General features: G+C 40.2%; 1 protein-coding gene across 10 annotated transcripts in view; it reads left to right on the top strand.

Annotated features, from left to right (window-relative positions):
- PPFIBP1 (PPFIB scaffold protein 1) overlaps positions 1 to 20896 on the top strand; it is a 167927-nt gene that overhangs the window by 97431 nt on the left and 49600 nt on the right. For all 10 annotated transcript variants that reach the window (XM_012739497.3, XM_012739504.3, XM_012739502.3 and 7 more), the window contains 2 exons: positions 9153 to 9251; positions 13486 to 13691. In XM_012739497.3, coding sequence (XP_012594951.2) covers positions 9188 to 9251; positions 13486 to 13691 — 270 coding nt within the window. In that variant the 5' untranslated portion in view covers positions 9153 to 9187. The remainder of the gene's footprint in view (positions 1 to 9152; positions 9252 to 13485; positions 13692 to 20896) is intronic.

The raw sequence follows: 20896 nt of genomic DNA, 5'->3' as shown, positions 1-20896 counted from the left end.
AGTTTATTAATACAGTGAGTTTTCGACCAGGTTGTATGAATGACAAACTATGAAATTTTAACACAAAATGTTGAGCTTTTATTGCTATAACTGAAATACAGTGGACCAGAAATTATACTTGTTTTGCTGCTGTGATGCATTGTAATTAGACATGCAAGTAGTTTGAAGTATGTGACTGCAATTCATGTTAATTTTATACAACCAGAAATGGTTTTTGTGTCACCTCTTGTGAATCTAGCAGTGCATCATCATCATCATCATCATCATCATGATCAGTGCTAACAGTTTTCCACTTGCCATTTAATTATTTTCATCATTTTACCTGAGTGGAAAAAGAACAAACCTGGACCTTGTTCCCCAGGTGCTGGGGTTTTCTCCATGAGTTGCCCCTTCTTTAGAGCCCTGATTGCAGTTGCCAATCAAAGTATCACATACACCTGTTCCCAAGATGCCTGGCCAGCGTATCTTGCGGAGCAGTGCTGCCCACACCATCTCTGGGGAAGAACCAGTTTTGTGTTAATATTTCCACAATAGAGTGATCTATTTTGTAAAATTCAATTAAAAAATAAAATTGCATTGCCAGCAAAATGATCACCTAATTGGATATCACAGCAAGGACAAGTTGCTATGAAATTTTCTAAATGCTTATCTCCAATTTCTATACTTATCTCATAGTAGACCAGTAACAGTTTGTGGACCAGCTCCAGTCCACAGACCACATTCTAAGCAGCACTACTGTAGAGCAGTGTTTTTAAAAATGTTTTTGACCCAGTATAAAGTATACTTTCTTACATCATGATATAAAACACATGCATGTGCGTGTATACACACACAGATGCACACACACACTCTGAAACCACTGAAATGTCAGTCACCCAATGGCAGAGCTTAGCTTTTTTAATTTTATTATTATTTTTTTGAGACAGAGTCTCACTCTGTTACCCTGGCTAGAGTGAGTGCTGTGGCATCAGCCTAGCTCACAGCAACCTCAATCTCCTGGGCTCAAGCAATCCTCCTGCCTCAGCCTCCCGAGTAGCTGGGACTACAGGCATGCGTCACCATGCCGGGCTAATACTTTATATGTATTTTAAGTTGTCCAGCTAATTTCTTTCTGTTTTTTTTTTTTTTTTTTTAGTAGGGATGCGCTCTCAGTCTTGCTCAGGCTGGTCTCGAACTCCTGAGCTCAAACTATCCACCCACCTTGGCCTCCCAGAGTGCTAGGATTACAGACGTGAGCCACCACGCCTAAGCCAGAGCTTAGCTTTTCTTGGTCCTTTTCATTGTTCTATCATCAGCTCCTGGCACAGGGTAGGTCTTCAATGAATGTTTGCTTAGGTGTCCATGTGTATAGCCAAATCAAAATTGTCACAAAATAATACTTCTTATGAAATAGTCTTTTGTTTTATATTTTATTAAAATAAATGCTGATGTCAGTTTGAAAATTCTGTTTCTCTATTTTCTAACCTTAGGGATTGTGACTCATGGTTTATAAAACATCCCTTTAGAGGATGCTTGTATGTAGGAACTTGTTCTTCTTTTCCTACCCTTTAGAGTTTTGAGTAGGTATTACCCATTCCTGCCTTCCGTGGGGTGCACATATCCCAGAACTGCTTACCTCTGGGCAGCTGGCCAAGCAGCCAGCATAGGCCAGCTGGTGGGCCTGGGTGGGAAAATAGGAGACAGATGAGTCTGTAGGGTTTTGAGAGCTAAAAAGAAGGGGAAGAGCGGGGTTAGAGTTAGAGTGGGTGGAAAAATCACAAGTTGAAACAGCTCCCCAGTATTCCTCCACCATATTAGGAACTACATCTGCAAACTCTTGGGAATAACATCATTCTAAAGCAGCACAATGAATTTTGTTCACCTACATCTTGAAGAGCATGAAATTTCACTTTCTAAGATTGTGGACAGCCAGGCTGATAGCAATGATCACATTTATCCAAATTTATCTTAAAAGTTAAGGTTGGCGCCACGGCACTCTAGCCAAGGGCAACAAAGTGAGACTTTGTCTCAAAAAAAAAAAAAAAAAAAGTTAAGGTTGAGATACAGGTTTCTGGCTTATGCAGCTAGGAATAAGGTGATACCATTAGCTGAAACAGGGATACAGGATCTGGAATAGTTACGACATCAAGGTGTGTGTGATTGAGGAGCCCCAGGGGCAGAGCATCATGCTGCAAGCATTTGGTGTCCACCACACTTAAAGCTTATGAGAGAGGTCAAGGTTGGTGATCCTAACCAAGGTGTGTTAGCTGTTCCATAAATACCTACTTGAATGAGTGAGAGGTATACTTAGAAACAACATGAGTTTTGCACTCAAATCTCACTTTTAGAGTGACCTTAGAGAGATTCATGACTTCTCCATGTAGTCATCATGACCGCTAGCAAGAGGCGATATGGAGAAATGGGGCATTCTTTCAACTTATCACAAGATCATCGAATTCAGTAACATCAGTTTTTTAATAGCAGCAACATCCTTTTACTCAAGAAGTAAAGGATCTTGGCTTATTGTATGAACATTTTAATCAACTCGATTCTGGTTATTGTAACTAAATATTAATAGCAGAGAGCTGGAAGGTTCATTTCCTTTTACCTTATCCTATCTTCCCTTGCTGCTTCATTTATTTGAATACTTCCCAGCTTGGCCTCTTTGTATTTTGTGGCATTTCATTTTAGCGAACAAGAGAAGTGACTTTTACTAATGCACTGTCATTAATACTCTCTATTTTGTGCTCTGCTTTACAATTCTGTCTGAACAGAAAGGCTGTCCCATTTTCAGAATGAGTGTTTGTGTTTGTGTGGGTGGTTAAAATAAGAAGTATTTTGTTATTTGGTTTGTAAATATTTGGTGAAACCTTAGTATGCTTGAGATTGATAGAAAAAAAAAAAATAAGACAACATATGGGCCGGGCGCGGTGGCTCACGTCTGTAATCCTAGCACTCTGGGAGGCTGAGGTGGGTGGATTGCTCGAGGTCAGGAGTTCAAAACCAGCCTGAGCAAGAGTGAGACCCTGTCTCTACTATAAAAATAGAAAGAAATTAATTGGCCAACTAATATATATAGAAAAAATTAGCTAGGCATGGTGGCAGCTACTCGGGAGGCTGAGGCAGGAGGATTGCTTGAGCCCAGGAGTTTGAGGTTGCTGTGAGCTAGGCTGACTCCATGGTACTCACTCTAGCCTGGGCAACAAAGCGAGACTCTGTCTCCAAAAAATAAAAAAAAAAATAAGACAACATATGATGGTCAAAGGTGTTTGAAAATCCTGTAGTTTAAATATATGGATTAAACAATTTAAATATATTATAGAAAACTTCAAATATATAAAATGTAGATATAATTATATAAGGTACTCATCTTCAACAATGATCAATTTATGGCTAACCTTGTTTCATCAATATCTTTATTCCCTTCTATTTTATTTTAAAACAAATTCCAGTTACCTCATTTCATCCATGAATATTTTGCTGTTAATCTCTAAAAAATAAGGACTCAAAAATATAACTTTAATAGAATTATTAATAAATTAAGAATAATTTCTTAATATCAAATACATAGAATTCAAATTTCCATATCATCGAATGCTATATGCTTATTTTACAGTTTGACTTTTTTTTTTTTTTTGAGACAGAATCTCACTCTGTCACCTGGGCTGGAATGCCTGTGGCATCAGCTTAGCTCACAGCAACCTCAAGCTCCTTGGCTCAAGTGATCCTCCTGCCTCAGCCTCCCAAGTAGCTGGGACTATAGCGTGCACCACCACACCCAGCTCATTTTTTCAATTTTTAGTAAAAACAGGGTCTCACTTTTGCTCAGGTTAGTTTCGAACTCCTGACCTCAAGGGATCCTCCCACCTTGGGCTCCCAGAGTGCTAGGATTACAGGCTTGAGGCACCATGCCCAGCCAGTTTGACCTATTTTTAATATTTGTGGTATAGCTGGGTGTGGTGGCACATATTTGTAGTCCCAGCTACATGGGAGGATCACTTAAGCCTGGGAGTTCCAGGCCAGTTTGGGCAAATCATAGCAAGACTCCATCTTATAAAAAAAAAAAATAAAAAAAAAAATTGTGTGTGTTGTAACATTAGATGTCACCCCTGCTACCAACACCCCCAGCCTTTTCTATTTTCAACACTTTCCCCACCCCAACCCTCACTTCTTACCATGTTGCCCTTCCCAAGTGATTCTAATTAATTTTGTAGGGGTGCTAGAGCAGATTGGAGGTGAGGAGGGTTTGGCCTAATGAAGTGATGACAGATACATAGCAGAGAACCAGAAACAAGGGGGATTGTAGGTAAGAATCTCAAAATAGATAGCAGATATGAGGACTGACTTAGTAGTTGAGGTTTTAAAGGGAGAGATTTTTCGAGTTAGGACCTGAATTGCTTCTTCAAATCTGTTATTTTTGGATCAAAAGTAAGAAGCCAAGGCGTGGGGAGAGGAATTCTGCCCTTATTTACCTTGGTAGCCAGTTCCCACCTCATCTGGGCGGGGCTTCTTACGGGGTGGGGGAGGGTGGAGGAGGGTTGGGAGGTAGGGGTGAGACAGGCCTCTTGTGTGTTTGTATGGAGATTGAGGGCACCTCACAGCCACCTGGAGGCCTTGTGAAAACACAGATTGCTGGCCCGGCCCCAAGAGTTTCTGACTCACAAGGTGTATAGGGTGGAGTCCAAAGATTGGCATTTCTGACCAGCTCGCAGGTGTTGCTACTGTACCAAATCCACGGTCTTAGTAGTCCCTGCTACTACTCCCTTTCGGTCTTTCTGCTTTTAAGACAATTTATTTTTGCTACGGTTGTATTGCCACACGCATTAGAAATCATGATGTCATTGATTAACCTCACTAGGCAGCATCCTGTGGGGGAAAAACACTGGGGAGAAATGTGTGAGTAATTTGTGTGAAAATATAGTTTCCTAACGGCCACAGACAAATATGGCGTTCCACCAGCCTCGTCGAATACATATATAAACATTTTCTCTTTCTCTGAAGGGATTTCTTCATTAATCTCTGAAGGGCTTTCTTCTACAATCTCAGTGAGTGGTGTCCGTCTGGAGCAAGAAGTTGAAAGCTCGCTTTCAAACCGAAGCGTTTTACCCAAGGAGAGTTGAGAAAGCTAGGGCAAATGTTATTGTTACAAAAGTTTCAAACAAACTTGCTAATTTTCTTACAGCGTCTCTTTTCTTCTCACAGAGAGCCCGGGCGCTGAGCCTGACCTAAAACATCAGTTAGTCAGCAACCTTGCAAAAAGTTGTGGTGTCCTGCCAACGCTTCAGCCACCACACCCATGGCTGGAACTTTTCCCTGATATTTTACCCTATTCAAATCCGCTCTAAATGGGTCCTGACCAAACTGGAAATAAACTCTGAACATACTTTTGTTGGGTCTTTTCTTTTTTTTTTTTTTTAAAGTCCCTTACTATATGAATGTTATCCCCAGGAGATTACTTTTCTAAGACTTTCCTAAGTTTATTTTTAGTAAGCCATTGGAACGGGAAACCACGAGACTGAGGACTCCTGCAAACAGAGCTTCACTTCACTGTGCATGTCACCCAACAAATAAGGGAGTCAGGGGGTGTCCTCCCTTTGAATTGTGACTTAGAACCCAAGCTCTACTCCTTTGTTTTGGTAGTTATATTTCTTGGCATCTTGTCCTGCAGCAAGTGTTCATTAGCCATTTAGAATCCAGAAGTCAATCAGCTTTCTGGATAAGCAAAGAATGAGGACAAAAAGGCCACCTGGATGTTCTGAGCCTGTTACTTCAGACCTCAGGTACCTAGATACAGATTATTCCCCAGCCTTGATTTCTGACATATCGTCATCATAGGTCCATGTGTGCGCTACCCATATCCATCCATCTATGTATTTGGTTCATTTTTTGAATGTGATTTTATATCTGATTTCTAACAATCAGTCTTCATTCCTCATTTTTCAAGTACAAAAGATTTATTTGAAAAGTAATTCTAGGAAAGTGTTAGAGAAATGTTGGGGAGTAAAAGAAAGAAAGACTGATAAATGATGCATTATCAAACAAGTGACTACTCTTGAGTGGAGCTTAATCTTCTGGGTGATTCTGGGAACCAGTGTAGATTACATGAATCAGGAGAAAATGTGCTGGGGTATTTAAAGTTGATGACCGCTCCCAGGGATGTTCATTCCCTGGCATTTCCAGACCACCACGTGCAATGGCAGAGGGCTCCTTGATACCTTGGACAGTTAAAAGTTGGGCTGGCATGCCTGAAAATATGCATGGGGCACCAATAGCATCTGCCCCAGAAACTGAACATTGCTAATAATACGTATGTTTTAAGGGAATTCCTGATTAAACAGACTTTGAATGAATTTTACGCTTTCAACATTTAGCCAGCAACTCGTGGTTCTTTCCTAGTTAAAGAATTTAGATGGGATTGACATTGGGATTCTTAATGCCTGACAAGTTTTAAAGACCATTGCTTAGTTTGATGAGTTCGTACAAATGTATAGATTTGTGTAAACAATACCCCAATCAAGATGTTGAACAGAAGTTTCCACAGTGTCTCCTTCATTCATTCACCCTTTCCTGCAAGTAATTATTGTTCTACTTTCCATCATAGGTTGCCTGTTCATGAATTTCTTATAAAAGGAATCATATGGTACATAGTCTTTTGTGTGTGGCTTCTTTTGCTCAACATAATATTGCATGTATTATTTAATCTTTTTTACTGTGGAGTATTATTCCATCATATTATAATATTTCATTATATTAATTACATGAGGAAGCCCAGGGAACTTCCTCTCAGAAATGTTTTTGAGGATATAGGAAACTCTTCATAGAGAGTGTGGGGTTTTCTGAAGCCTTTTTATTTTATTTTTATTTATTAAGACAGGGTCTTGCTCTGTCATCCAGGCTGGAGTGCAGTGACATTATCATAGCTTACTGCAGCTGAAAGCTTTTTATATAGCCTTTTCATTTTTAAAAATACTTTGACCCAGCCATGAAAATTAACATAGCTTTATCAACACAGATGCCTGCTAAATTAGGCTGCCTCTAAAATAGCTCAAGCCATGGGCAAGGCAGAATTTTAGTAAATATGGACGGTCTATTCTTAGTATTAGTACTTTAACACTTCAGGTTGTGGCTCTTCTGTGTAGTTCATTAAAACTCATTTGAAATTAATTGAAACTTACCTTGTGCCCTCATATACATGCCATATCCTGGTGAAGATAACATAACAAGTGGACTTGAAAAGAATGTATTTTCTGCATTTGGATGTTTTGTTCTACAAATTGAATTAGGTCAAGATGGTTGATAATGTTGTTCAAATCTTCTGTATTACTGGTTTTTTTGGGGGGGGTTGTTTGTTTTTTAGGGAGCAGTGCTGTCATCCTGCTACTTCCAACTTCTGGGCTCATGCAATCCTTCTGCCTCAGCCTCCTAAGTGGTTGGGACTAGAGTGTGTGTGCTACCACGCCTGGCCTATTACTGGTTTTTTGTTTTTTTCCTACCTCATCTACTAATCTAAAAGAAGGTTGAAAAGGAGGAACTAATAATAGATGGGATAAATAGTAAAAAAATGTCAGGACAGTAGACTTAAATCCAGCCATATCAACAATTATGTTAAATATAAGTGGATTAAATTTAATTCTCCCTTAATTTTGTTTGTTTTTGCTTCATGTATTTTGAAGCTCTGTTAGTAGTTGCAAAAACATTTGTGCTTATTATGACTTATTAATGAATTCTTATCATTATAAAATATCTCTTTCCTTCTAGTAGTACTTACTGATTAGTAGTTTTCCCCTTATATTAAAATACCTATTCCTAAAAAAAAAAACAAACCCTTACTCCTGCTTTCTTATGCTAACTATGTGCATGGTATATCTTGTTTTTCATCCTTTTACTTTTATATTTCTTTATATTTCAAGTACACCTCTATAAACAGCATATAGTTCTTTTGGTTTTTTAAAAACTAGTCTGACGATTCTGGCTCATTTTTATTTATTCCATTTATATTTAATATAATTATTTATATGGTTTAGTTTAAGTCTAGCATCTTAGCTTTTGGTTTTTCTTTCTCCCATCCATCCGTTGTTCCTCCATTACTGCCATCTTTTGGATTTAATGAAATTGAGATTTTATTAATATTCAGTTTCATCAACTCAATTGGCTTTTTACTTATATCTTTTTATTTTATGGTTTTAATGGATTACATTATATTTTCTTAACTTATCACAGTCCGCCATAAATTAGTATTAAATATCTTTGTGTATAATATAAGAATTTTACCCCTTTCTGACCTTTGAGCCAGTAAGATTGGAGTTTTCATCAGGAGTCCTAGCCACTCTGCATCACATGGATTGGAGTGCCCACATGTGAAAGCTGTATAAATGTGAATCTTATCCATTATGGTTCCCTTTTCTTTTTTCTTTCTTTCTTTCTTTTTTTTTGAGACAGAGCTAGAATCTGTCGCCCTAACTAGAGTGCAGTGATGTCATCACAGCTCATAGTAACCTCAGACTCCTGGGCTCAAGTGATCCTCCTGCCTCAGCCTCCCAAGTAGCTGGGACTACAGGCATGCGCCACCATGCCCAGCTAATGTTTCCTTTTTTTTTTTTAAGTAGAGATGAGGTCTCATTCTCACTCAGGCTGGTCTCAAACTCCTGACCTCAAGCAAAATCCTCCTGCCTCGGCTTTCCAGAGTGCTAGGATTACAGGCGTAAGCCACCACGCCCAGCCTTCTTAGACAAATCTTAAATTAAACCCTTATGCAGAAAGGAAAACAACACTAAGAGAGCAGAGATTGATGGGGCTGGTACAGGAAGGAAGGAGTCTTGTCTTACCAGCACCTCTCATGCCCCCAGCAAGCTTCCACGGCCCTCCCTGGTTCCCTTCACAGAGTCCTAGAGCTCTGGAGTATAACAAGGAAGTATAACCATTGTACTGGACTTTAAAGACCTCGAGGGCAAGAACTGAATCTTCTTTAGTACCTGATACAGGTGTGGCATGTGGCTACAGATGATCGGCCACAGCCCACTAGATGGTTAGGTTGATTCAGCCCCACCACTTCTGAAGGTCTCTCTCCATATTTGATTGCTAAGTGCAGTTCTAACTGGAAGCTGAATTATCAAACCCATTTGCAAGCCTGTCTTATGCAAAGGTTGTAATGACAACATCATTATTTTTTTCAGCTCTAGGTTGGACTTCGCCCTTGACAAATAAGAAAATGATGAGTGACGCAAGTGACATGTTGGCTGCGGCGTTGGAGCAGATGGATGGTATCATAGCAGGTAATCTGAATCCTCTGGAAGATGGAATCATGACATTTACTGTCTTCACTTGGCTTTTTCAATTACAGCTCTTTTATTACCTTTTCACTTTCTTTCATTTCTTGGCTCCCTACGATGCCTTTCTGTTTTCCATGGTTTCATCTTTGTTTCTCTTCTCTGTTTTCTGCCAGAATTATTCTCAAACTTTAAAGTATCAAAAAATCCATTTTCTTCCTAAGTCTCTGATCAAGGATAAAAAAATCTGCATCTCATGGGATTCTGGTGTAGATGGTCTGTAGACCATACTGTGAGGGACACTGCTCTACCCAATGTCCATGAATGTTCTGGTCTCTTCCCTTGAATTCAGTGGTCACTTTACACCAGTGACTCTGGATTTTTTTTAGAGACAGAGTCTTGCTGTGTTGCCCAAGCTGGAGTGCAATGGTTGCCCACAGGTGTGATCATAGCTCATTGCAGCCTTCAACCCCTGGGCTCAAGTGATCCTCATGCCTCTGTCTCCTGAGTAGTGGGGACTATGGGTATGTGCCACTGAGCCTGGCTTGTTCAATTTACATCTGTTTACTTTCCCAATTTTCTGCTAAGCTTCCAATCCCTATTTCTTACTGCCAACCAGATAGATACCTTCCCTGAAATATCCTGTAGCACATCATTGTCATCATTTAAAGCATCGAGTTCATTTATTATGTTTCCTTGGAAGTTTCTCTAACAGTCTTTACCTTGGTTCATTTCATAACCCTCCATCTACAGTTTCCTAAGCCAGAAATTTAAGTCATTTTAGATACTTTTTTTCTCTCATGTTCTCCATTTAGTTAATCAGGTTCCATTAATTCTGCCTCCTCCCAGATTCTGCCTTTTCTTTTTATCCTTTGTAAAATCTGCCCTGTCTGTGCTACCATTATCTTGCTGTAGGGAAATAACCTTCCCACGTGATGCCCTTGAGACTCTTGCTTTCCTGCTCTAGTCCATCCTTCTTGACACCACCAGAATCTCGTTTCTAAAACACAGATCTTGGCCGGGCATGGTGGCTCACACCTGTAATCCCAGCACTCTGGGAAGCCAAGGCGGTAGGATTGTTCAAGGTCAGGAGTTCCAGTAAGAGCGAGACCCCATCTCTACTAAAAAAAAAAAAAAAAAGAAAGAAATTAATTGGCAAACTAAAAAATATGTATGTATATGTGTGTGTGTGTATATATATATATATATGTATATTAGCCGGGCGTGGTGGCACATGCCTGTAGTCCCAGCTACTCGGGAGGCTGAGGCAGGAGGATTGCTTGAGCCCAGGAGTTTGAGGTCGCTGTGAGCTAGGCTGACACCACGGCACTCTAGCCCAGGCAACAGAGTGAGACTCTGTCTCAAAAAAAACAAAAAACACAGATCTCATCACGTGACTCCCTTGTCAAGGATCTTCTGCAGGTGTCTATGGTGAAAGCAGAGCAAAAGCAGTAAACCAGCACGGCTTTGTCTTGCACCGCGGCAGAGGGGACTGACTAGCACCTGAACCTTTGAGGTCTCCAAGAATGGTGGCTCCCTGAGGTCTTGTGTCATATTATAGTGTTTGTCTGAAGAGAGGTACTTTAATATATTTAGGGACCATTATAATGAGGAGAGGGTTGAGTAGGGACCATTAGGTGAGGCCATCATCCTGTGATGGTCAAGGTCAGGGTGCAGTTGAGCTCTATCCCGCCTGGATTCTAGTTGTCCTGGCCCTACCTGCTTATTTTTTCTGGTCATATATCTGTGTTTTGGTGGTTCTAAGTCTTGTTCAGAAGGTTCTTTTTTTTTTTTTTTTTTTTTTTAACTAAGTGAAGTGACATGCCGTAGTTTATTATATTTCTGTGTCCTGGAGACCCAACTTCAATTTGACCTCCTTTGTAGATTAGTATACTGCATTCAGTTCTTGTAATGTCATTTTCAAAGGGTTCTTGGCAAGCTAAAACTTGTCTAGGGGAAGGTGAACACGAAGACAAAGAGCCTAACAACCAAATCTGATAAGGAACTGGTTAAGTTTAACCTAGCAAAGTATTTTCTTGCTCAGGGCATGAAACATGTTTTAAAATACTAGTTGAAGGACTACTATGTAGAGAAGATATGGACTTATTCAGTCACAATTTCAGAAAATATTACTAGAACCAATCTAGGCTCTTACCAGAGGCTATAACTTCACACTCTTAGAAAAACTCTAGTTGAGAGAAATGATATTTCTGGAATAATATTTGGAGGTTTTACATTTTATATATTCTACTACATTAGTGTATTTGTTTCTTGGCCCCCGGAAGGGCCCAGAAGGGCTGCAGAAAAATGTTACAGTTATTAAGAAAAACAAAGAGTCCCACCTCAAACTAAATCAGTGAGAAGCTTTGTGGTAGGTAGGACCTGGGTTTATATGTTTTCAAATTAACATCAGTAATTCTCCAGCTGAAGTCTAAGGGAGAAGAGGAGAAATGACTATAAATGTTTGAGAACTTTTTTCTAAATATATGTCTTTTCCCTACGCCCACCTTGTTTTGTGAAGGGGATTTCACAAAAGGGGGCTGTCATGGACACATGTATTTTTTTTTAATAATATCGCGTGATCCTAATGCTCAAAACTGCTGGAATAGAGCACCACAGCGTTACTGGGTTTTAATGCTCTTCTGTTCCTCCCTCCCCCTGACATACTCTTTTCAGTTTATATTTTTCTGGGTTCTCATCTCAGCCTTCGGGGCTCCTAAGGGGATTGATTTCAGAGGCTTGTGTGATGCAGTTAGCACTGCGCCCAGTGTTTTAACACTGACCATGATTAGAGTTTGGCAGATATTGGTCTAAATCCTTTGGTCCCCTGTTAGGAAGGGCAGTGGGATGGACTAGCTGAAAGAGAATTTCTGTTTCCATTGTTGGAACTGATCAAGCCTGATGGCTGCCTGGGGAGAGATCGCACACATTGGTTTGCATCCAACTGCATCCAACTGCAGGGCCTTCAAACATGTGAGGTCTGATATATAAGTATAAAAGTAGTATGTACATTTGACATATCAGAAAATAAAAATCATTAGCCGGGCATGGTGGCTTGTGCCTGTAGTCTCAGCAACTCGGGAGGCTGAGACAGTAGGATTGCTTAAGCCCAGGAGTTTGAGGTTGCTGTGAGCTAGGCTGACGCCACGGCGCTCACTCTAACCTAGGCAAGAAAGTGAGACTCTGTCTCAAAAAAAAAAAAATAAAAAAAATAAAAATCAAAGAGATGAAGAGGTATATATGATTGCTTTCAGAATGGGCTGTGGGTTAGTCGTGTGAATTCAAAAGTAGTAAAACGTTTTATAAGTAATAGAAAACAAAAGTGGCTGTAAACTTTTTTTATTTTTTGGAGACAGGGTCTCCCTGTATTGCCCAAGCTAGAGTGCAGTGGTGTCATCATAGTTCACTATGATCTCAAACTCCTAGACTCGTGCCATCCTTTTGCCTCAGCCTCCCAAGTAACTGGGACTACAGGTGTGAGCCACCATGCCTGGCCAATTTTTCTATATTTTGTAGAGATATGGGGTCTTGCTCTGTTGCACAGGCTGGTCTCAAAATCCTAGGCTCAAGTGATCTTCCCACCTCGGCCTCCCAAAGTGCTAGGTTCACAGCCATGAGCCACTGCACCCAGCCTGTAAAACTATGTTTTAAAGCTGATATTAACAAGAGTATTTGGTGCTAGGCTGCAAACAAAATCATGGGGAAAATGTTCAGACACACATGCTTCATGCATATACAGATGCACACACTTAATTCCGTGAACTCCAGAGATTAAATTCTGGTAAGTTAGCTGGAAGCTGGCTTTCTGAAAACCTTTGAAATTGTGCTGTGCAGTTTCCACCTCAGTATAAATCCTTTTCGGGGATTTCTGAAGACTTTATTGGTCTGTAAAATTTGTATTTTCCTCAATGCCTGGCTCCACCTAACCATCTGCCATGTTGTCTGTGGTTTCCGTGAGGCCAGCACACCTCACACCAAAGCCCACCAGGCTCTCTCTCTTTCTGTACCACACAATTGGCCTCCTTGTTGGGTATTGGACAATTGATATTTACCACCAATTTTTGTACCAAATAGCTATCGTACTATCTTTTTAAAAGATTAAAATGATCGACTATCTTTTTCCCGTGCCTTGTTTTGATTATTCCTCAATGTGGCCAGACTGGTTTATCATCTTCAGCTTTGTTATTAATATTTGATCTATAAATCCCATTGCCTCTCTCTGATTTTTTTTTTAACCTAGGTTCTAAGGCCCTGGAATATTCCAATGGGATTTTTGATTGCCAGTCTCCCACTTCTCCTTTCATGGGGGGCTTGCGAGCCCTTCACCTTGTGGAGGACCTGCGTGGACTGTTGGAGATGATGGAAACGGATGAGAAGGAAGGCCTGAGATGCCAGATCCCAGACTCCACAGCAGAAACGCTCATTGAGTGGCTTCAGAGTCAAATGGTAGATGTCTACATGTTACAAATTCTGTGTCATGAATCTTTTGTGCTTGTTCCAAAATTAAGAACATGGCGTAGCTGATTACAACAAGGAAAAAAAAAATCATAGGGCAACAGGTTTACTCTGATTTTATCCCTTAAGAGATTCCAATTCCATTTTGACTCTAAGGATAACTTTTTAAAAAAGTGCTGTTAGTGTATATTTTATGAGTGCCAACAGGTCACCTGATTCTGCTCATAAAAATGGCTTTTAGATTGTGCCTGAATGACCTACTGTGGCTTACCACAAATAATCCTATAAGAGAAAGAACCTTGCACATAATATATGTTTTCTTAGTGTTGTTAGGAAGGTCACTATAAAGGACCTAGTGGCAGTTCTAAATGGAAAGTGTAATGAATAGACACTTCAAAAGGCAAGAGGTTTGTAGCAGCGTTTGATACGAAGTGCCATCTAGTGGTTTGTGGCAATCATTTCAATTCTAGTTCTCAAGTTAAATCAACTTGGGCGTTATTCACTGAACAACAAGGCCTAACTTTGGAGGCATCCTTCCCCTAAAATTGATGACATGGCAGAGCTGCCCTTTCTCTGGGCACAGTGGCAAGTACCATGGTTTGAATATGTGATGACCACATAGAATGTCACAAACATACCTAGGTTCAAAGGAGAAGATAGGAAAGGTACTATCTCGTAAGCATTTAGAGGATACTCAATTTTCGATAAGATGCACTAATATCCTTGTGAGTTAATTGTGTTTATATAGAAACTAATGAAAATTGTATGAGAGTATTGATTCTGCTTTAGGATCTGTGGTAGACACAAAAGCTGCTTGCTTTGGGAATCTTGATGGTACATCATATTGTCGTGTGATGTGACACAATTCGTGCTGCCAGCCTGTGCTAAATCTTCCCATGTCCCCACCCAATTTACCTCTGCACTTCTGAGTGCAAGTAGTATGATCTAGCCTTTCACAGCGGTCCAGCTACACCACCTTGACAACTGAAGATATTTTACTTTTTAAAATACACGAGGCCTTACTATCATACTTTATATTTTCTCTGCCAGTATCTCCTCCAGAAATTTAAGAGTGCAGGTTTGCTCATTTCTTGGGGATTGCCTTCTTCTCTGAAATTAGGTGTTTTCTAGAATATTCCTTAGCCTATTTTATGCCCTATCTCACCCTTCTTTACTGCACGTTTTTCTGATTATTTTAGCATGTGGTAAGAAAGGAATTTACTATTGTTAGGAGAACCTATTCCCCTAGCCCACATCCAGAGGCCACCAGTGGCAGTCATAGCTTAAGAGAGTACCTGTGGTTGAATTTTTGACATGTGTCCAAAACATTTCCGTTAACGCGTGCTTAATCTGTTCTGTCAAACTATTTCTGGAAATGATAAAAAGGGGTGATGATGATACCTGAAATATAAGTTAAATCATGCCACTCACTCCTTTTTCAAAATTGCCAATGGCGTCACATCTCACTCAGAGTAAAATCCAAAATGCTTACTGTGGGCTGCTGCAAGGCCATATAGGGTTGGATGCCCATGACTCTCGGATCCTCCTCTCATTACGATGCTTCCACTCCGGGCACATTGACTGCTTCACCGATTCTCAAATGTGCCAGGTAAGCTGACCTCAGGGCCTTTGCACTGGCTGTCCACTCTGCCTGGAAAGCTCTTTCCTTCCCCACATATCTGTGTGGCTAGCTCCCTCTCGTTCTAGCATTTACACAAAAGCTGTGCTCTCAGTGAGGCTTTCCCACACCACCGTATCTCAAATTACATGCATTCTTTGTGTTACATCCCCCTGCTTCATTTTGTTCTCAGCATTCAACACTTTCTTTTGTCCTGTGTGTTTGCCACATTTATATCATTTATTTTCTGTCTTTCCAACTGGAATGCAAGCATCGTCACTCCCAGTTGGAATGCTCAAGGTCAAGTCTCTGAGCAGGACCCCAAGGGTCTTCAGAGACAGACAAATTGGCATCCAGCTCCCAGACTAATCCAGTAGGAGAAAATAGAGTTAGGAGGTGGCTTGGCATGTTTTTCTTATATTCTGGAAAATCAGAAAGATGGTGTAGGTATACAGTCTCTTAAGAGTGAATAAAGAATGAGTGTGAATAGGAACAGGAAATGTGAATGCCTGTTATAATTAACTTAAGTTTAATTAGAAGGGACTTGAGGACAAGCACAACAGGAACAGGGAAGCCTTGGATGGGGGCTGGGACGAGATGAGGGCTGGAGGTCTGTGAGTCTCTCTGGCCTGAAAGGTTCTGGTGTAAGAAAGCAGTGAATGATAAAGAAGGCAGAATTGTATCTAGACAGTGACAAGCGCAGGCTGTGGAGAGACCTGAATGTTAACGTTGGCTCTCCCTCTTAGAAGCTTGTATGACCTTGGGACAATTTCTTAAGCTCTGTGTCTCAGTTTCCCCACCTATAAAATGGGCGTGGTGGTTCCTGCCACTCAGGGTTTGAGGATCCCATGAACCAATCTATGCTGAGTGCTTATCAACACACGTGGCAGAGGGCTAGTCAGAAAAGTAATACCGAAGAGTAGATCATGGAGAGTCAAGGGAAAATGTTTAACAGGATCCCTTTGCAATAGGGAGAGAGAGGAGGGTCCAGTTATAAGGGGGGTTAGGTTACAAATCACTCATACATAGTTCAGTTCCTGTGACAGGCATTTCTCAGACTGCAGAGATGCTTCTGTGATGATTTAGAAAAACTTGTCAATGACACGAGTTACGTCATGAAGGTTTCATTCATAGTGTTTAATGATGGCCAGCTTGAGAGTCCATGGACTTTACAAATGGTGCTAATCTTTTCATTAGTGCAATTGAGCGTTTGTAGTTTAATAATTATTTTGCCCAGGCCAGGGCAATCCCCTGGTTTCCTGTAGGGTGCTAGTTATTTAATCTCTGCTGCTGTTATTTAATTGCTGCCGCCAATTTAATTGTTTCATAGAGCTGGAGGAGAGAAAAGGGGGTAGTAGCACTAGTAGCCTGTTACAGTGAAGAGATACTGAAGATACTATAAGAATGAATGTTTTAATACTCTACCTATAGCTGTATCTCCTAGCAATGAACAAATTTAAGACTCAGAAGTTTGTTTCCTGTGGTTAAAAAAAAAACAAAACTGTAAAATAGGACATATTTGTTCAATTACTGAGGCAGAATTCTGTTTTGATTGTGAAATGTTGTCGTATGTTAACACAAATATTAATAATGGAGAATTACATGCTTTATCAAGCTCCAGATTTAAAAGGATAAAAAGAAGATTGTTTGGGCCAAGTGAGTGGTTTTTGTTTACTTTAGGCATAACTCGATGAGTTGCCCTCGAACGTTCTCTTAATGCTTTCTTCAACAGACAAAACTGAGGATCATGACCTTGGTGGACATCAGCAGGGGATCTGTTAGTGAGATCCCCGGAGTGTCTGATTATTTGGCAGTTTTAATTATGAGGCCGTCTCAAAGTCAGCAGAGATTATGAAAATACAATTTTCCATGAAGTGAGTGAAAATACTAACGGTAATAACTGCAAACCAGGCATCATAACTCATGAGATAAGTGGATCGTAAGTGAGGGAAGGGAGGCATTCTTGGCTGACTTCTGTTAAAGCATCAGAAAAGATTTGTATCTTAGTTCTACCTTTAACAAATTAGGTAATTGCAAATGTGTATTTTTAAAAGTTGCTGTAGAATTAAAAATGCTCATCCTTTCAAGAGTTCAGCCATGGGACATGCTCTCTGCAGGGCTGCTGCTGGCTGTCCTCTGCGAGTCCCTGACCCCAGCCACACAGGCCAGGGCAGTCCCAGCACCCTCCCATCCCTGCTGTTCTCTGACCGGCTTCGCTTTTCATGTGCGCCTCCAGGGAATGTTTTCTCAGGCCTTGGCAAACAGGTGGTCTCACTGAGACATCTTGGCTAAAAATTAAGGCAGTTTCCCCCTTAGGCTTCCCTTGAAAAGTCTCCACTGACACAGGAAAATAAATTGACCAAGTTGGTAGAATGCTCAGTCCAGAGAGGTGAAAAGACGTTCTTTTAATGTAATCCCGGGCTCCTGGCATTTGTTAGGATTATTTGGAAAGAGACTTGTTCCTTCAGGAAAGTGAGTTAAGAAAGAGTAAGAGACAAGAACAATAGGGACAGCATTGTTTCTTGATCTCATGTTAATCCTTCCCAGAGTAGAAGAGAGATTCTTTTGCTGGATCTCTGTATCCTGTCACACATAGCTGGCTTTCAACATGTAGTCACTGTTGAATAAATGAACGAATGATGGGTGAATGAATGAATGAATGAATATGCTACTGTGCTAGGATAGGAGCTGGCACTTAGCTTCTGGGGACACTGAGACCTCTTTTCTCTGTCCTGCTATAACTCAGAGGACTTTGGAGTATACTTGTGACCAGGTTGATGATGTATTCTAAACATGTCCCCCTCCATCCACTGCAGAAGCCTGTGCCCTCATTCCAGCACGTCCAGTGTGAGGACAGGGAGCACAGTACTGCCTCTGCCTGGGTGGCTTGATTTGCAACATTGTTGTTAAGTTCTTTGATTCTTTGTGCAGTAGCAATGTGAGATGCCTTAATGTAGTGTTGGACCCAAGTGCATTTATGGCTGTGCTATTCACGGCTGAAGCAATCAAGTTCTGATCTCTCCTCCTAGCACGTGTCTAGTGGAGAGCAGGCATGAAGTAAGTGTTTGCATGCAGTGGTAGAGATGTGACACTGATTAGGACATGAAACACCCTTACAGTAAATATTGCTTTTGGTAGCTCGAGATAACATTTAATTAAAGGAGATTTCTTGGACTGAGCCTTTTCTTTTCTTGACACTGAATTTTTAAAAATACAATTCTGAAATCAAGATGGTGTGACAGTTCTTAAAATTAGTTTTAAGAATAAATATATTGACTGGGTAGGATTTGTCCATGTGTGTATTTGTGTATATGCAATCATACTAACCCAACTATTTCTTCATATTTGTTGTCCTTATAAAATGGACTGATTTTTTTTTCCCCCAATTTTAATTTAAGTACTTGCTACCATTCTGATTTAGGAATGTTTCATTCAAAAGAAGCTTCTGTGTTATAAATAAGTGTAATTGTGGCAAATTTCTGCTTAGGTGTTGATTTTGGATTTAGATAGAACAACAGAGCTCAGGGAAAAAGAACAAAGCAAAATGAAGGTGTGGGGAATAGGGAAGATAACTGTGGACTAATGCAGACCTATAGAACCCAGAAAATCAAAGGAAAATGTGACATAATACTTTAAGTAAAAATAATGGTCAAAAGACTTCTATCTACCATGAATTAATAACTTAGTATAATAACTATGGAAATTGGGTGGGGTTTTATCATGCTAGTTTCTCTCATTTTACACATATTTGAAATTTTCTGTAATAAATAGGCACAAAGGCAAGATGTTAACATTTATTATGTCTTTATACTTAATTGTGTGTTTATAGTACTTGATAATTATACGGAAATTGATGAATAGCTTTCACTTTGGTAGTGGGAAGGTAAGTAATGTTCTAATGTTATATGTAGCACCTGGTATGTGACTTCAGGCAATTCATATTCCCAGGTGAGGTTCCTGGCTAGCTGTAGCATTCTATAATTATATGAGGAATAAAGCTTTTTAGACACTTTTCTCTCCATCATGCCAGGAAAACCTGGTGAACAGCATAAGTTCTTTAATCAAAGTATCAATGTTACAGTCAAGCTGCATCTCCCACCCTGACCCTCCACACACACTGTTAGTTGGACACTGTACTGTTGAGATCCCCAATTTGATTCCAGTTTTTACTTGAACTTTTAGCCGGGTTGAATAAGGGGTTATACCATGAGCTAAGGTAGAAAGGGTTATTTTGAAGCCATCTCTGGCATTTTGCATGAAGTAATTTAAGCTGGTCTTCAATGCTTTGGAAGCCAAATTGACTCAAGAGTTTATACTTAATACATTTTAAATTACATGCTCAGGACTTTATAAGCATCATGGAATAATCAAAAGAAATATAAGACAGTTTTGCACTGAGAAACTATTAGGAAGAATAAGTGACCAGCTCACATAAAATTACTAGTCAACTATACATGGCAGAATAGGATGAAATCCTAAACTGTGAGGTTTGAGACAAGATACAGAAGGGAAGCCAGTAGAGGGGGAGAAGAGAATGGCACACTATAAGGAGGAGGCGGTGGGAGCCGTTTATGAAAGATGGATTTATAGAAGCAGAGGGGAGTAGAATGGTTGGCACAAAACCTTGGGGTAGGTGTTGGAAAGGAGCATGTAAGAAAGCTCATTAAGAGGAAGAAACAGAATGATAAGTAGAGGCAACAATTATAGGTCTCAGGGACCTATTTTTCCTGGAATAGGAAATCAAGGGTCCAAAGTGGAGGTGGAATGAGGTTTTAGGAAGGAGTTAAGACTCATTCCCCTCAAGACTGGCAGTAAGAAAGCATGGAAGGAAAGATGCAGGAGGCAATGCATAATATTGTGCATTGAAGAAGCAAGTGTGTGAGAGAGTTTCTGTGAAATGATCTCAACTATTGTCTGTTAAAAAGGCTCTGAGATCACCTCCTAAATGTGGTGGGGAGAGAGCTGGAGGAGAAAGGAGCTAGTCTAGAGGTCGGCCTTGGATTCCCAGTTCCTCTATGATCTGGAGAAGCAAGAAGGCCAGGTTAAAACCAAACATGCATTTATTTTTTTATTCAACCTGTGTTTATTGAACACTTATCATTGTTCCTTCATTCAGCAGGCATTTAGTTAACACCCACTGTATGTCAGATGCAAAGACAAATCTTCTCACAAAGAATGCAGAATATTAGAAACGTGTGTGTAGCCAAGTCTAACCTAAGTCCATTCAGTGTGATGCTGCTATAATGAAGGTTCTTCCTGCTACAACTGCCATACGTGTAAACAGTTAATTCAAGGAAGACTTCATAGACCAAGTGCAGGTGGACCTTAAGGAATGAGGAAAGAAGAGAAAAGGGTGGGGAAGACAGCCCATGCAGAAGGAATAATACTAGTGTGTGAGAGAGCATGCCACATATGGGAGGTTTTGAGTGATTTGGTAAGGAGAGCATGGGAGTTGGAGAAAGAATAGAGGCAATCGGGTATTTACCTAATGGATTTACCTCCAACATTCTTAATACAAAGGCAACAAATTGGCAGAAATATAAACAAACACATGTGGATAGAAAAAAATCTTTACCTA

This window comes from Microcebus murinus, chromosome 10, assembly GCF_040939455.1.
Source record: "Microcebus murinus isolate Inina chromosome 10, M.murinus_Inina_mat1.0, whole genome shotgun sequence".
Classification (NCBI taxonomy): domain Eukaryota; kingdom Metazoa; phylum Chordata; class Mammalia; order Primates; family Cheirogaleidae; genus Microcebus; species Microcebus murinus.
This window is presented reverse-complemented; position numbering and strand designations above follow the sequence as displayed.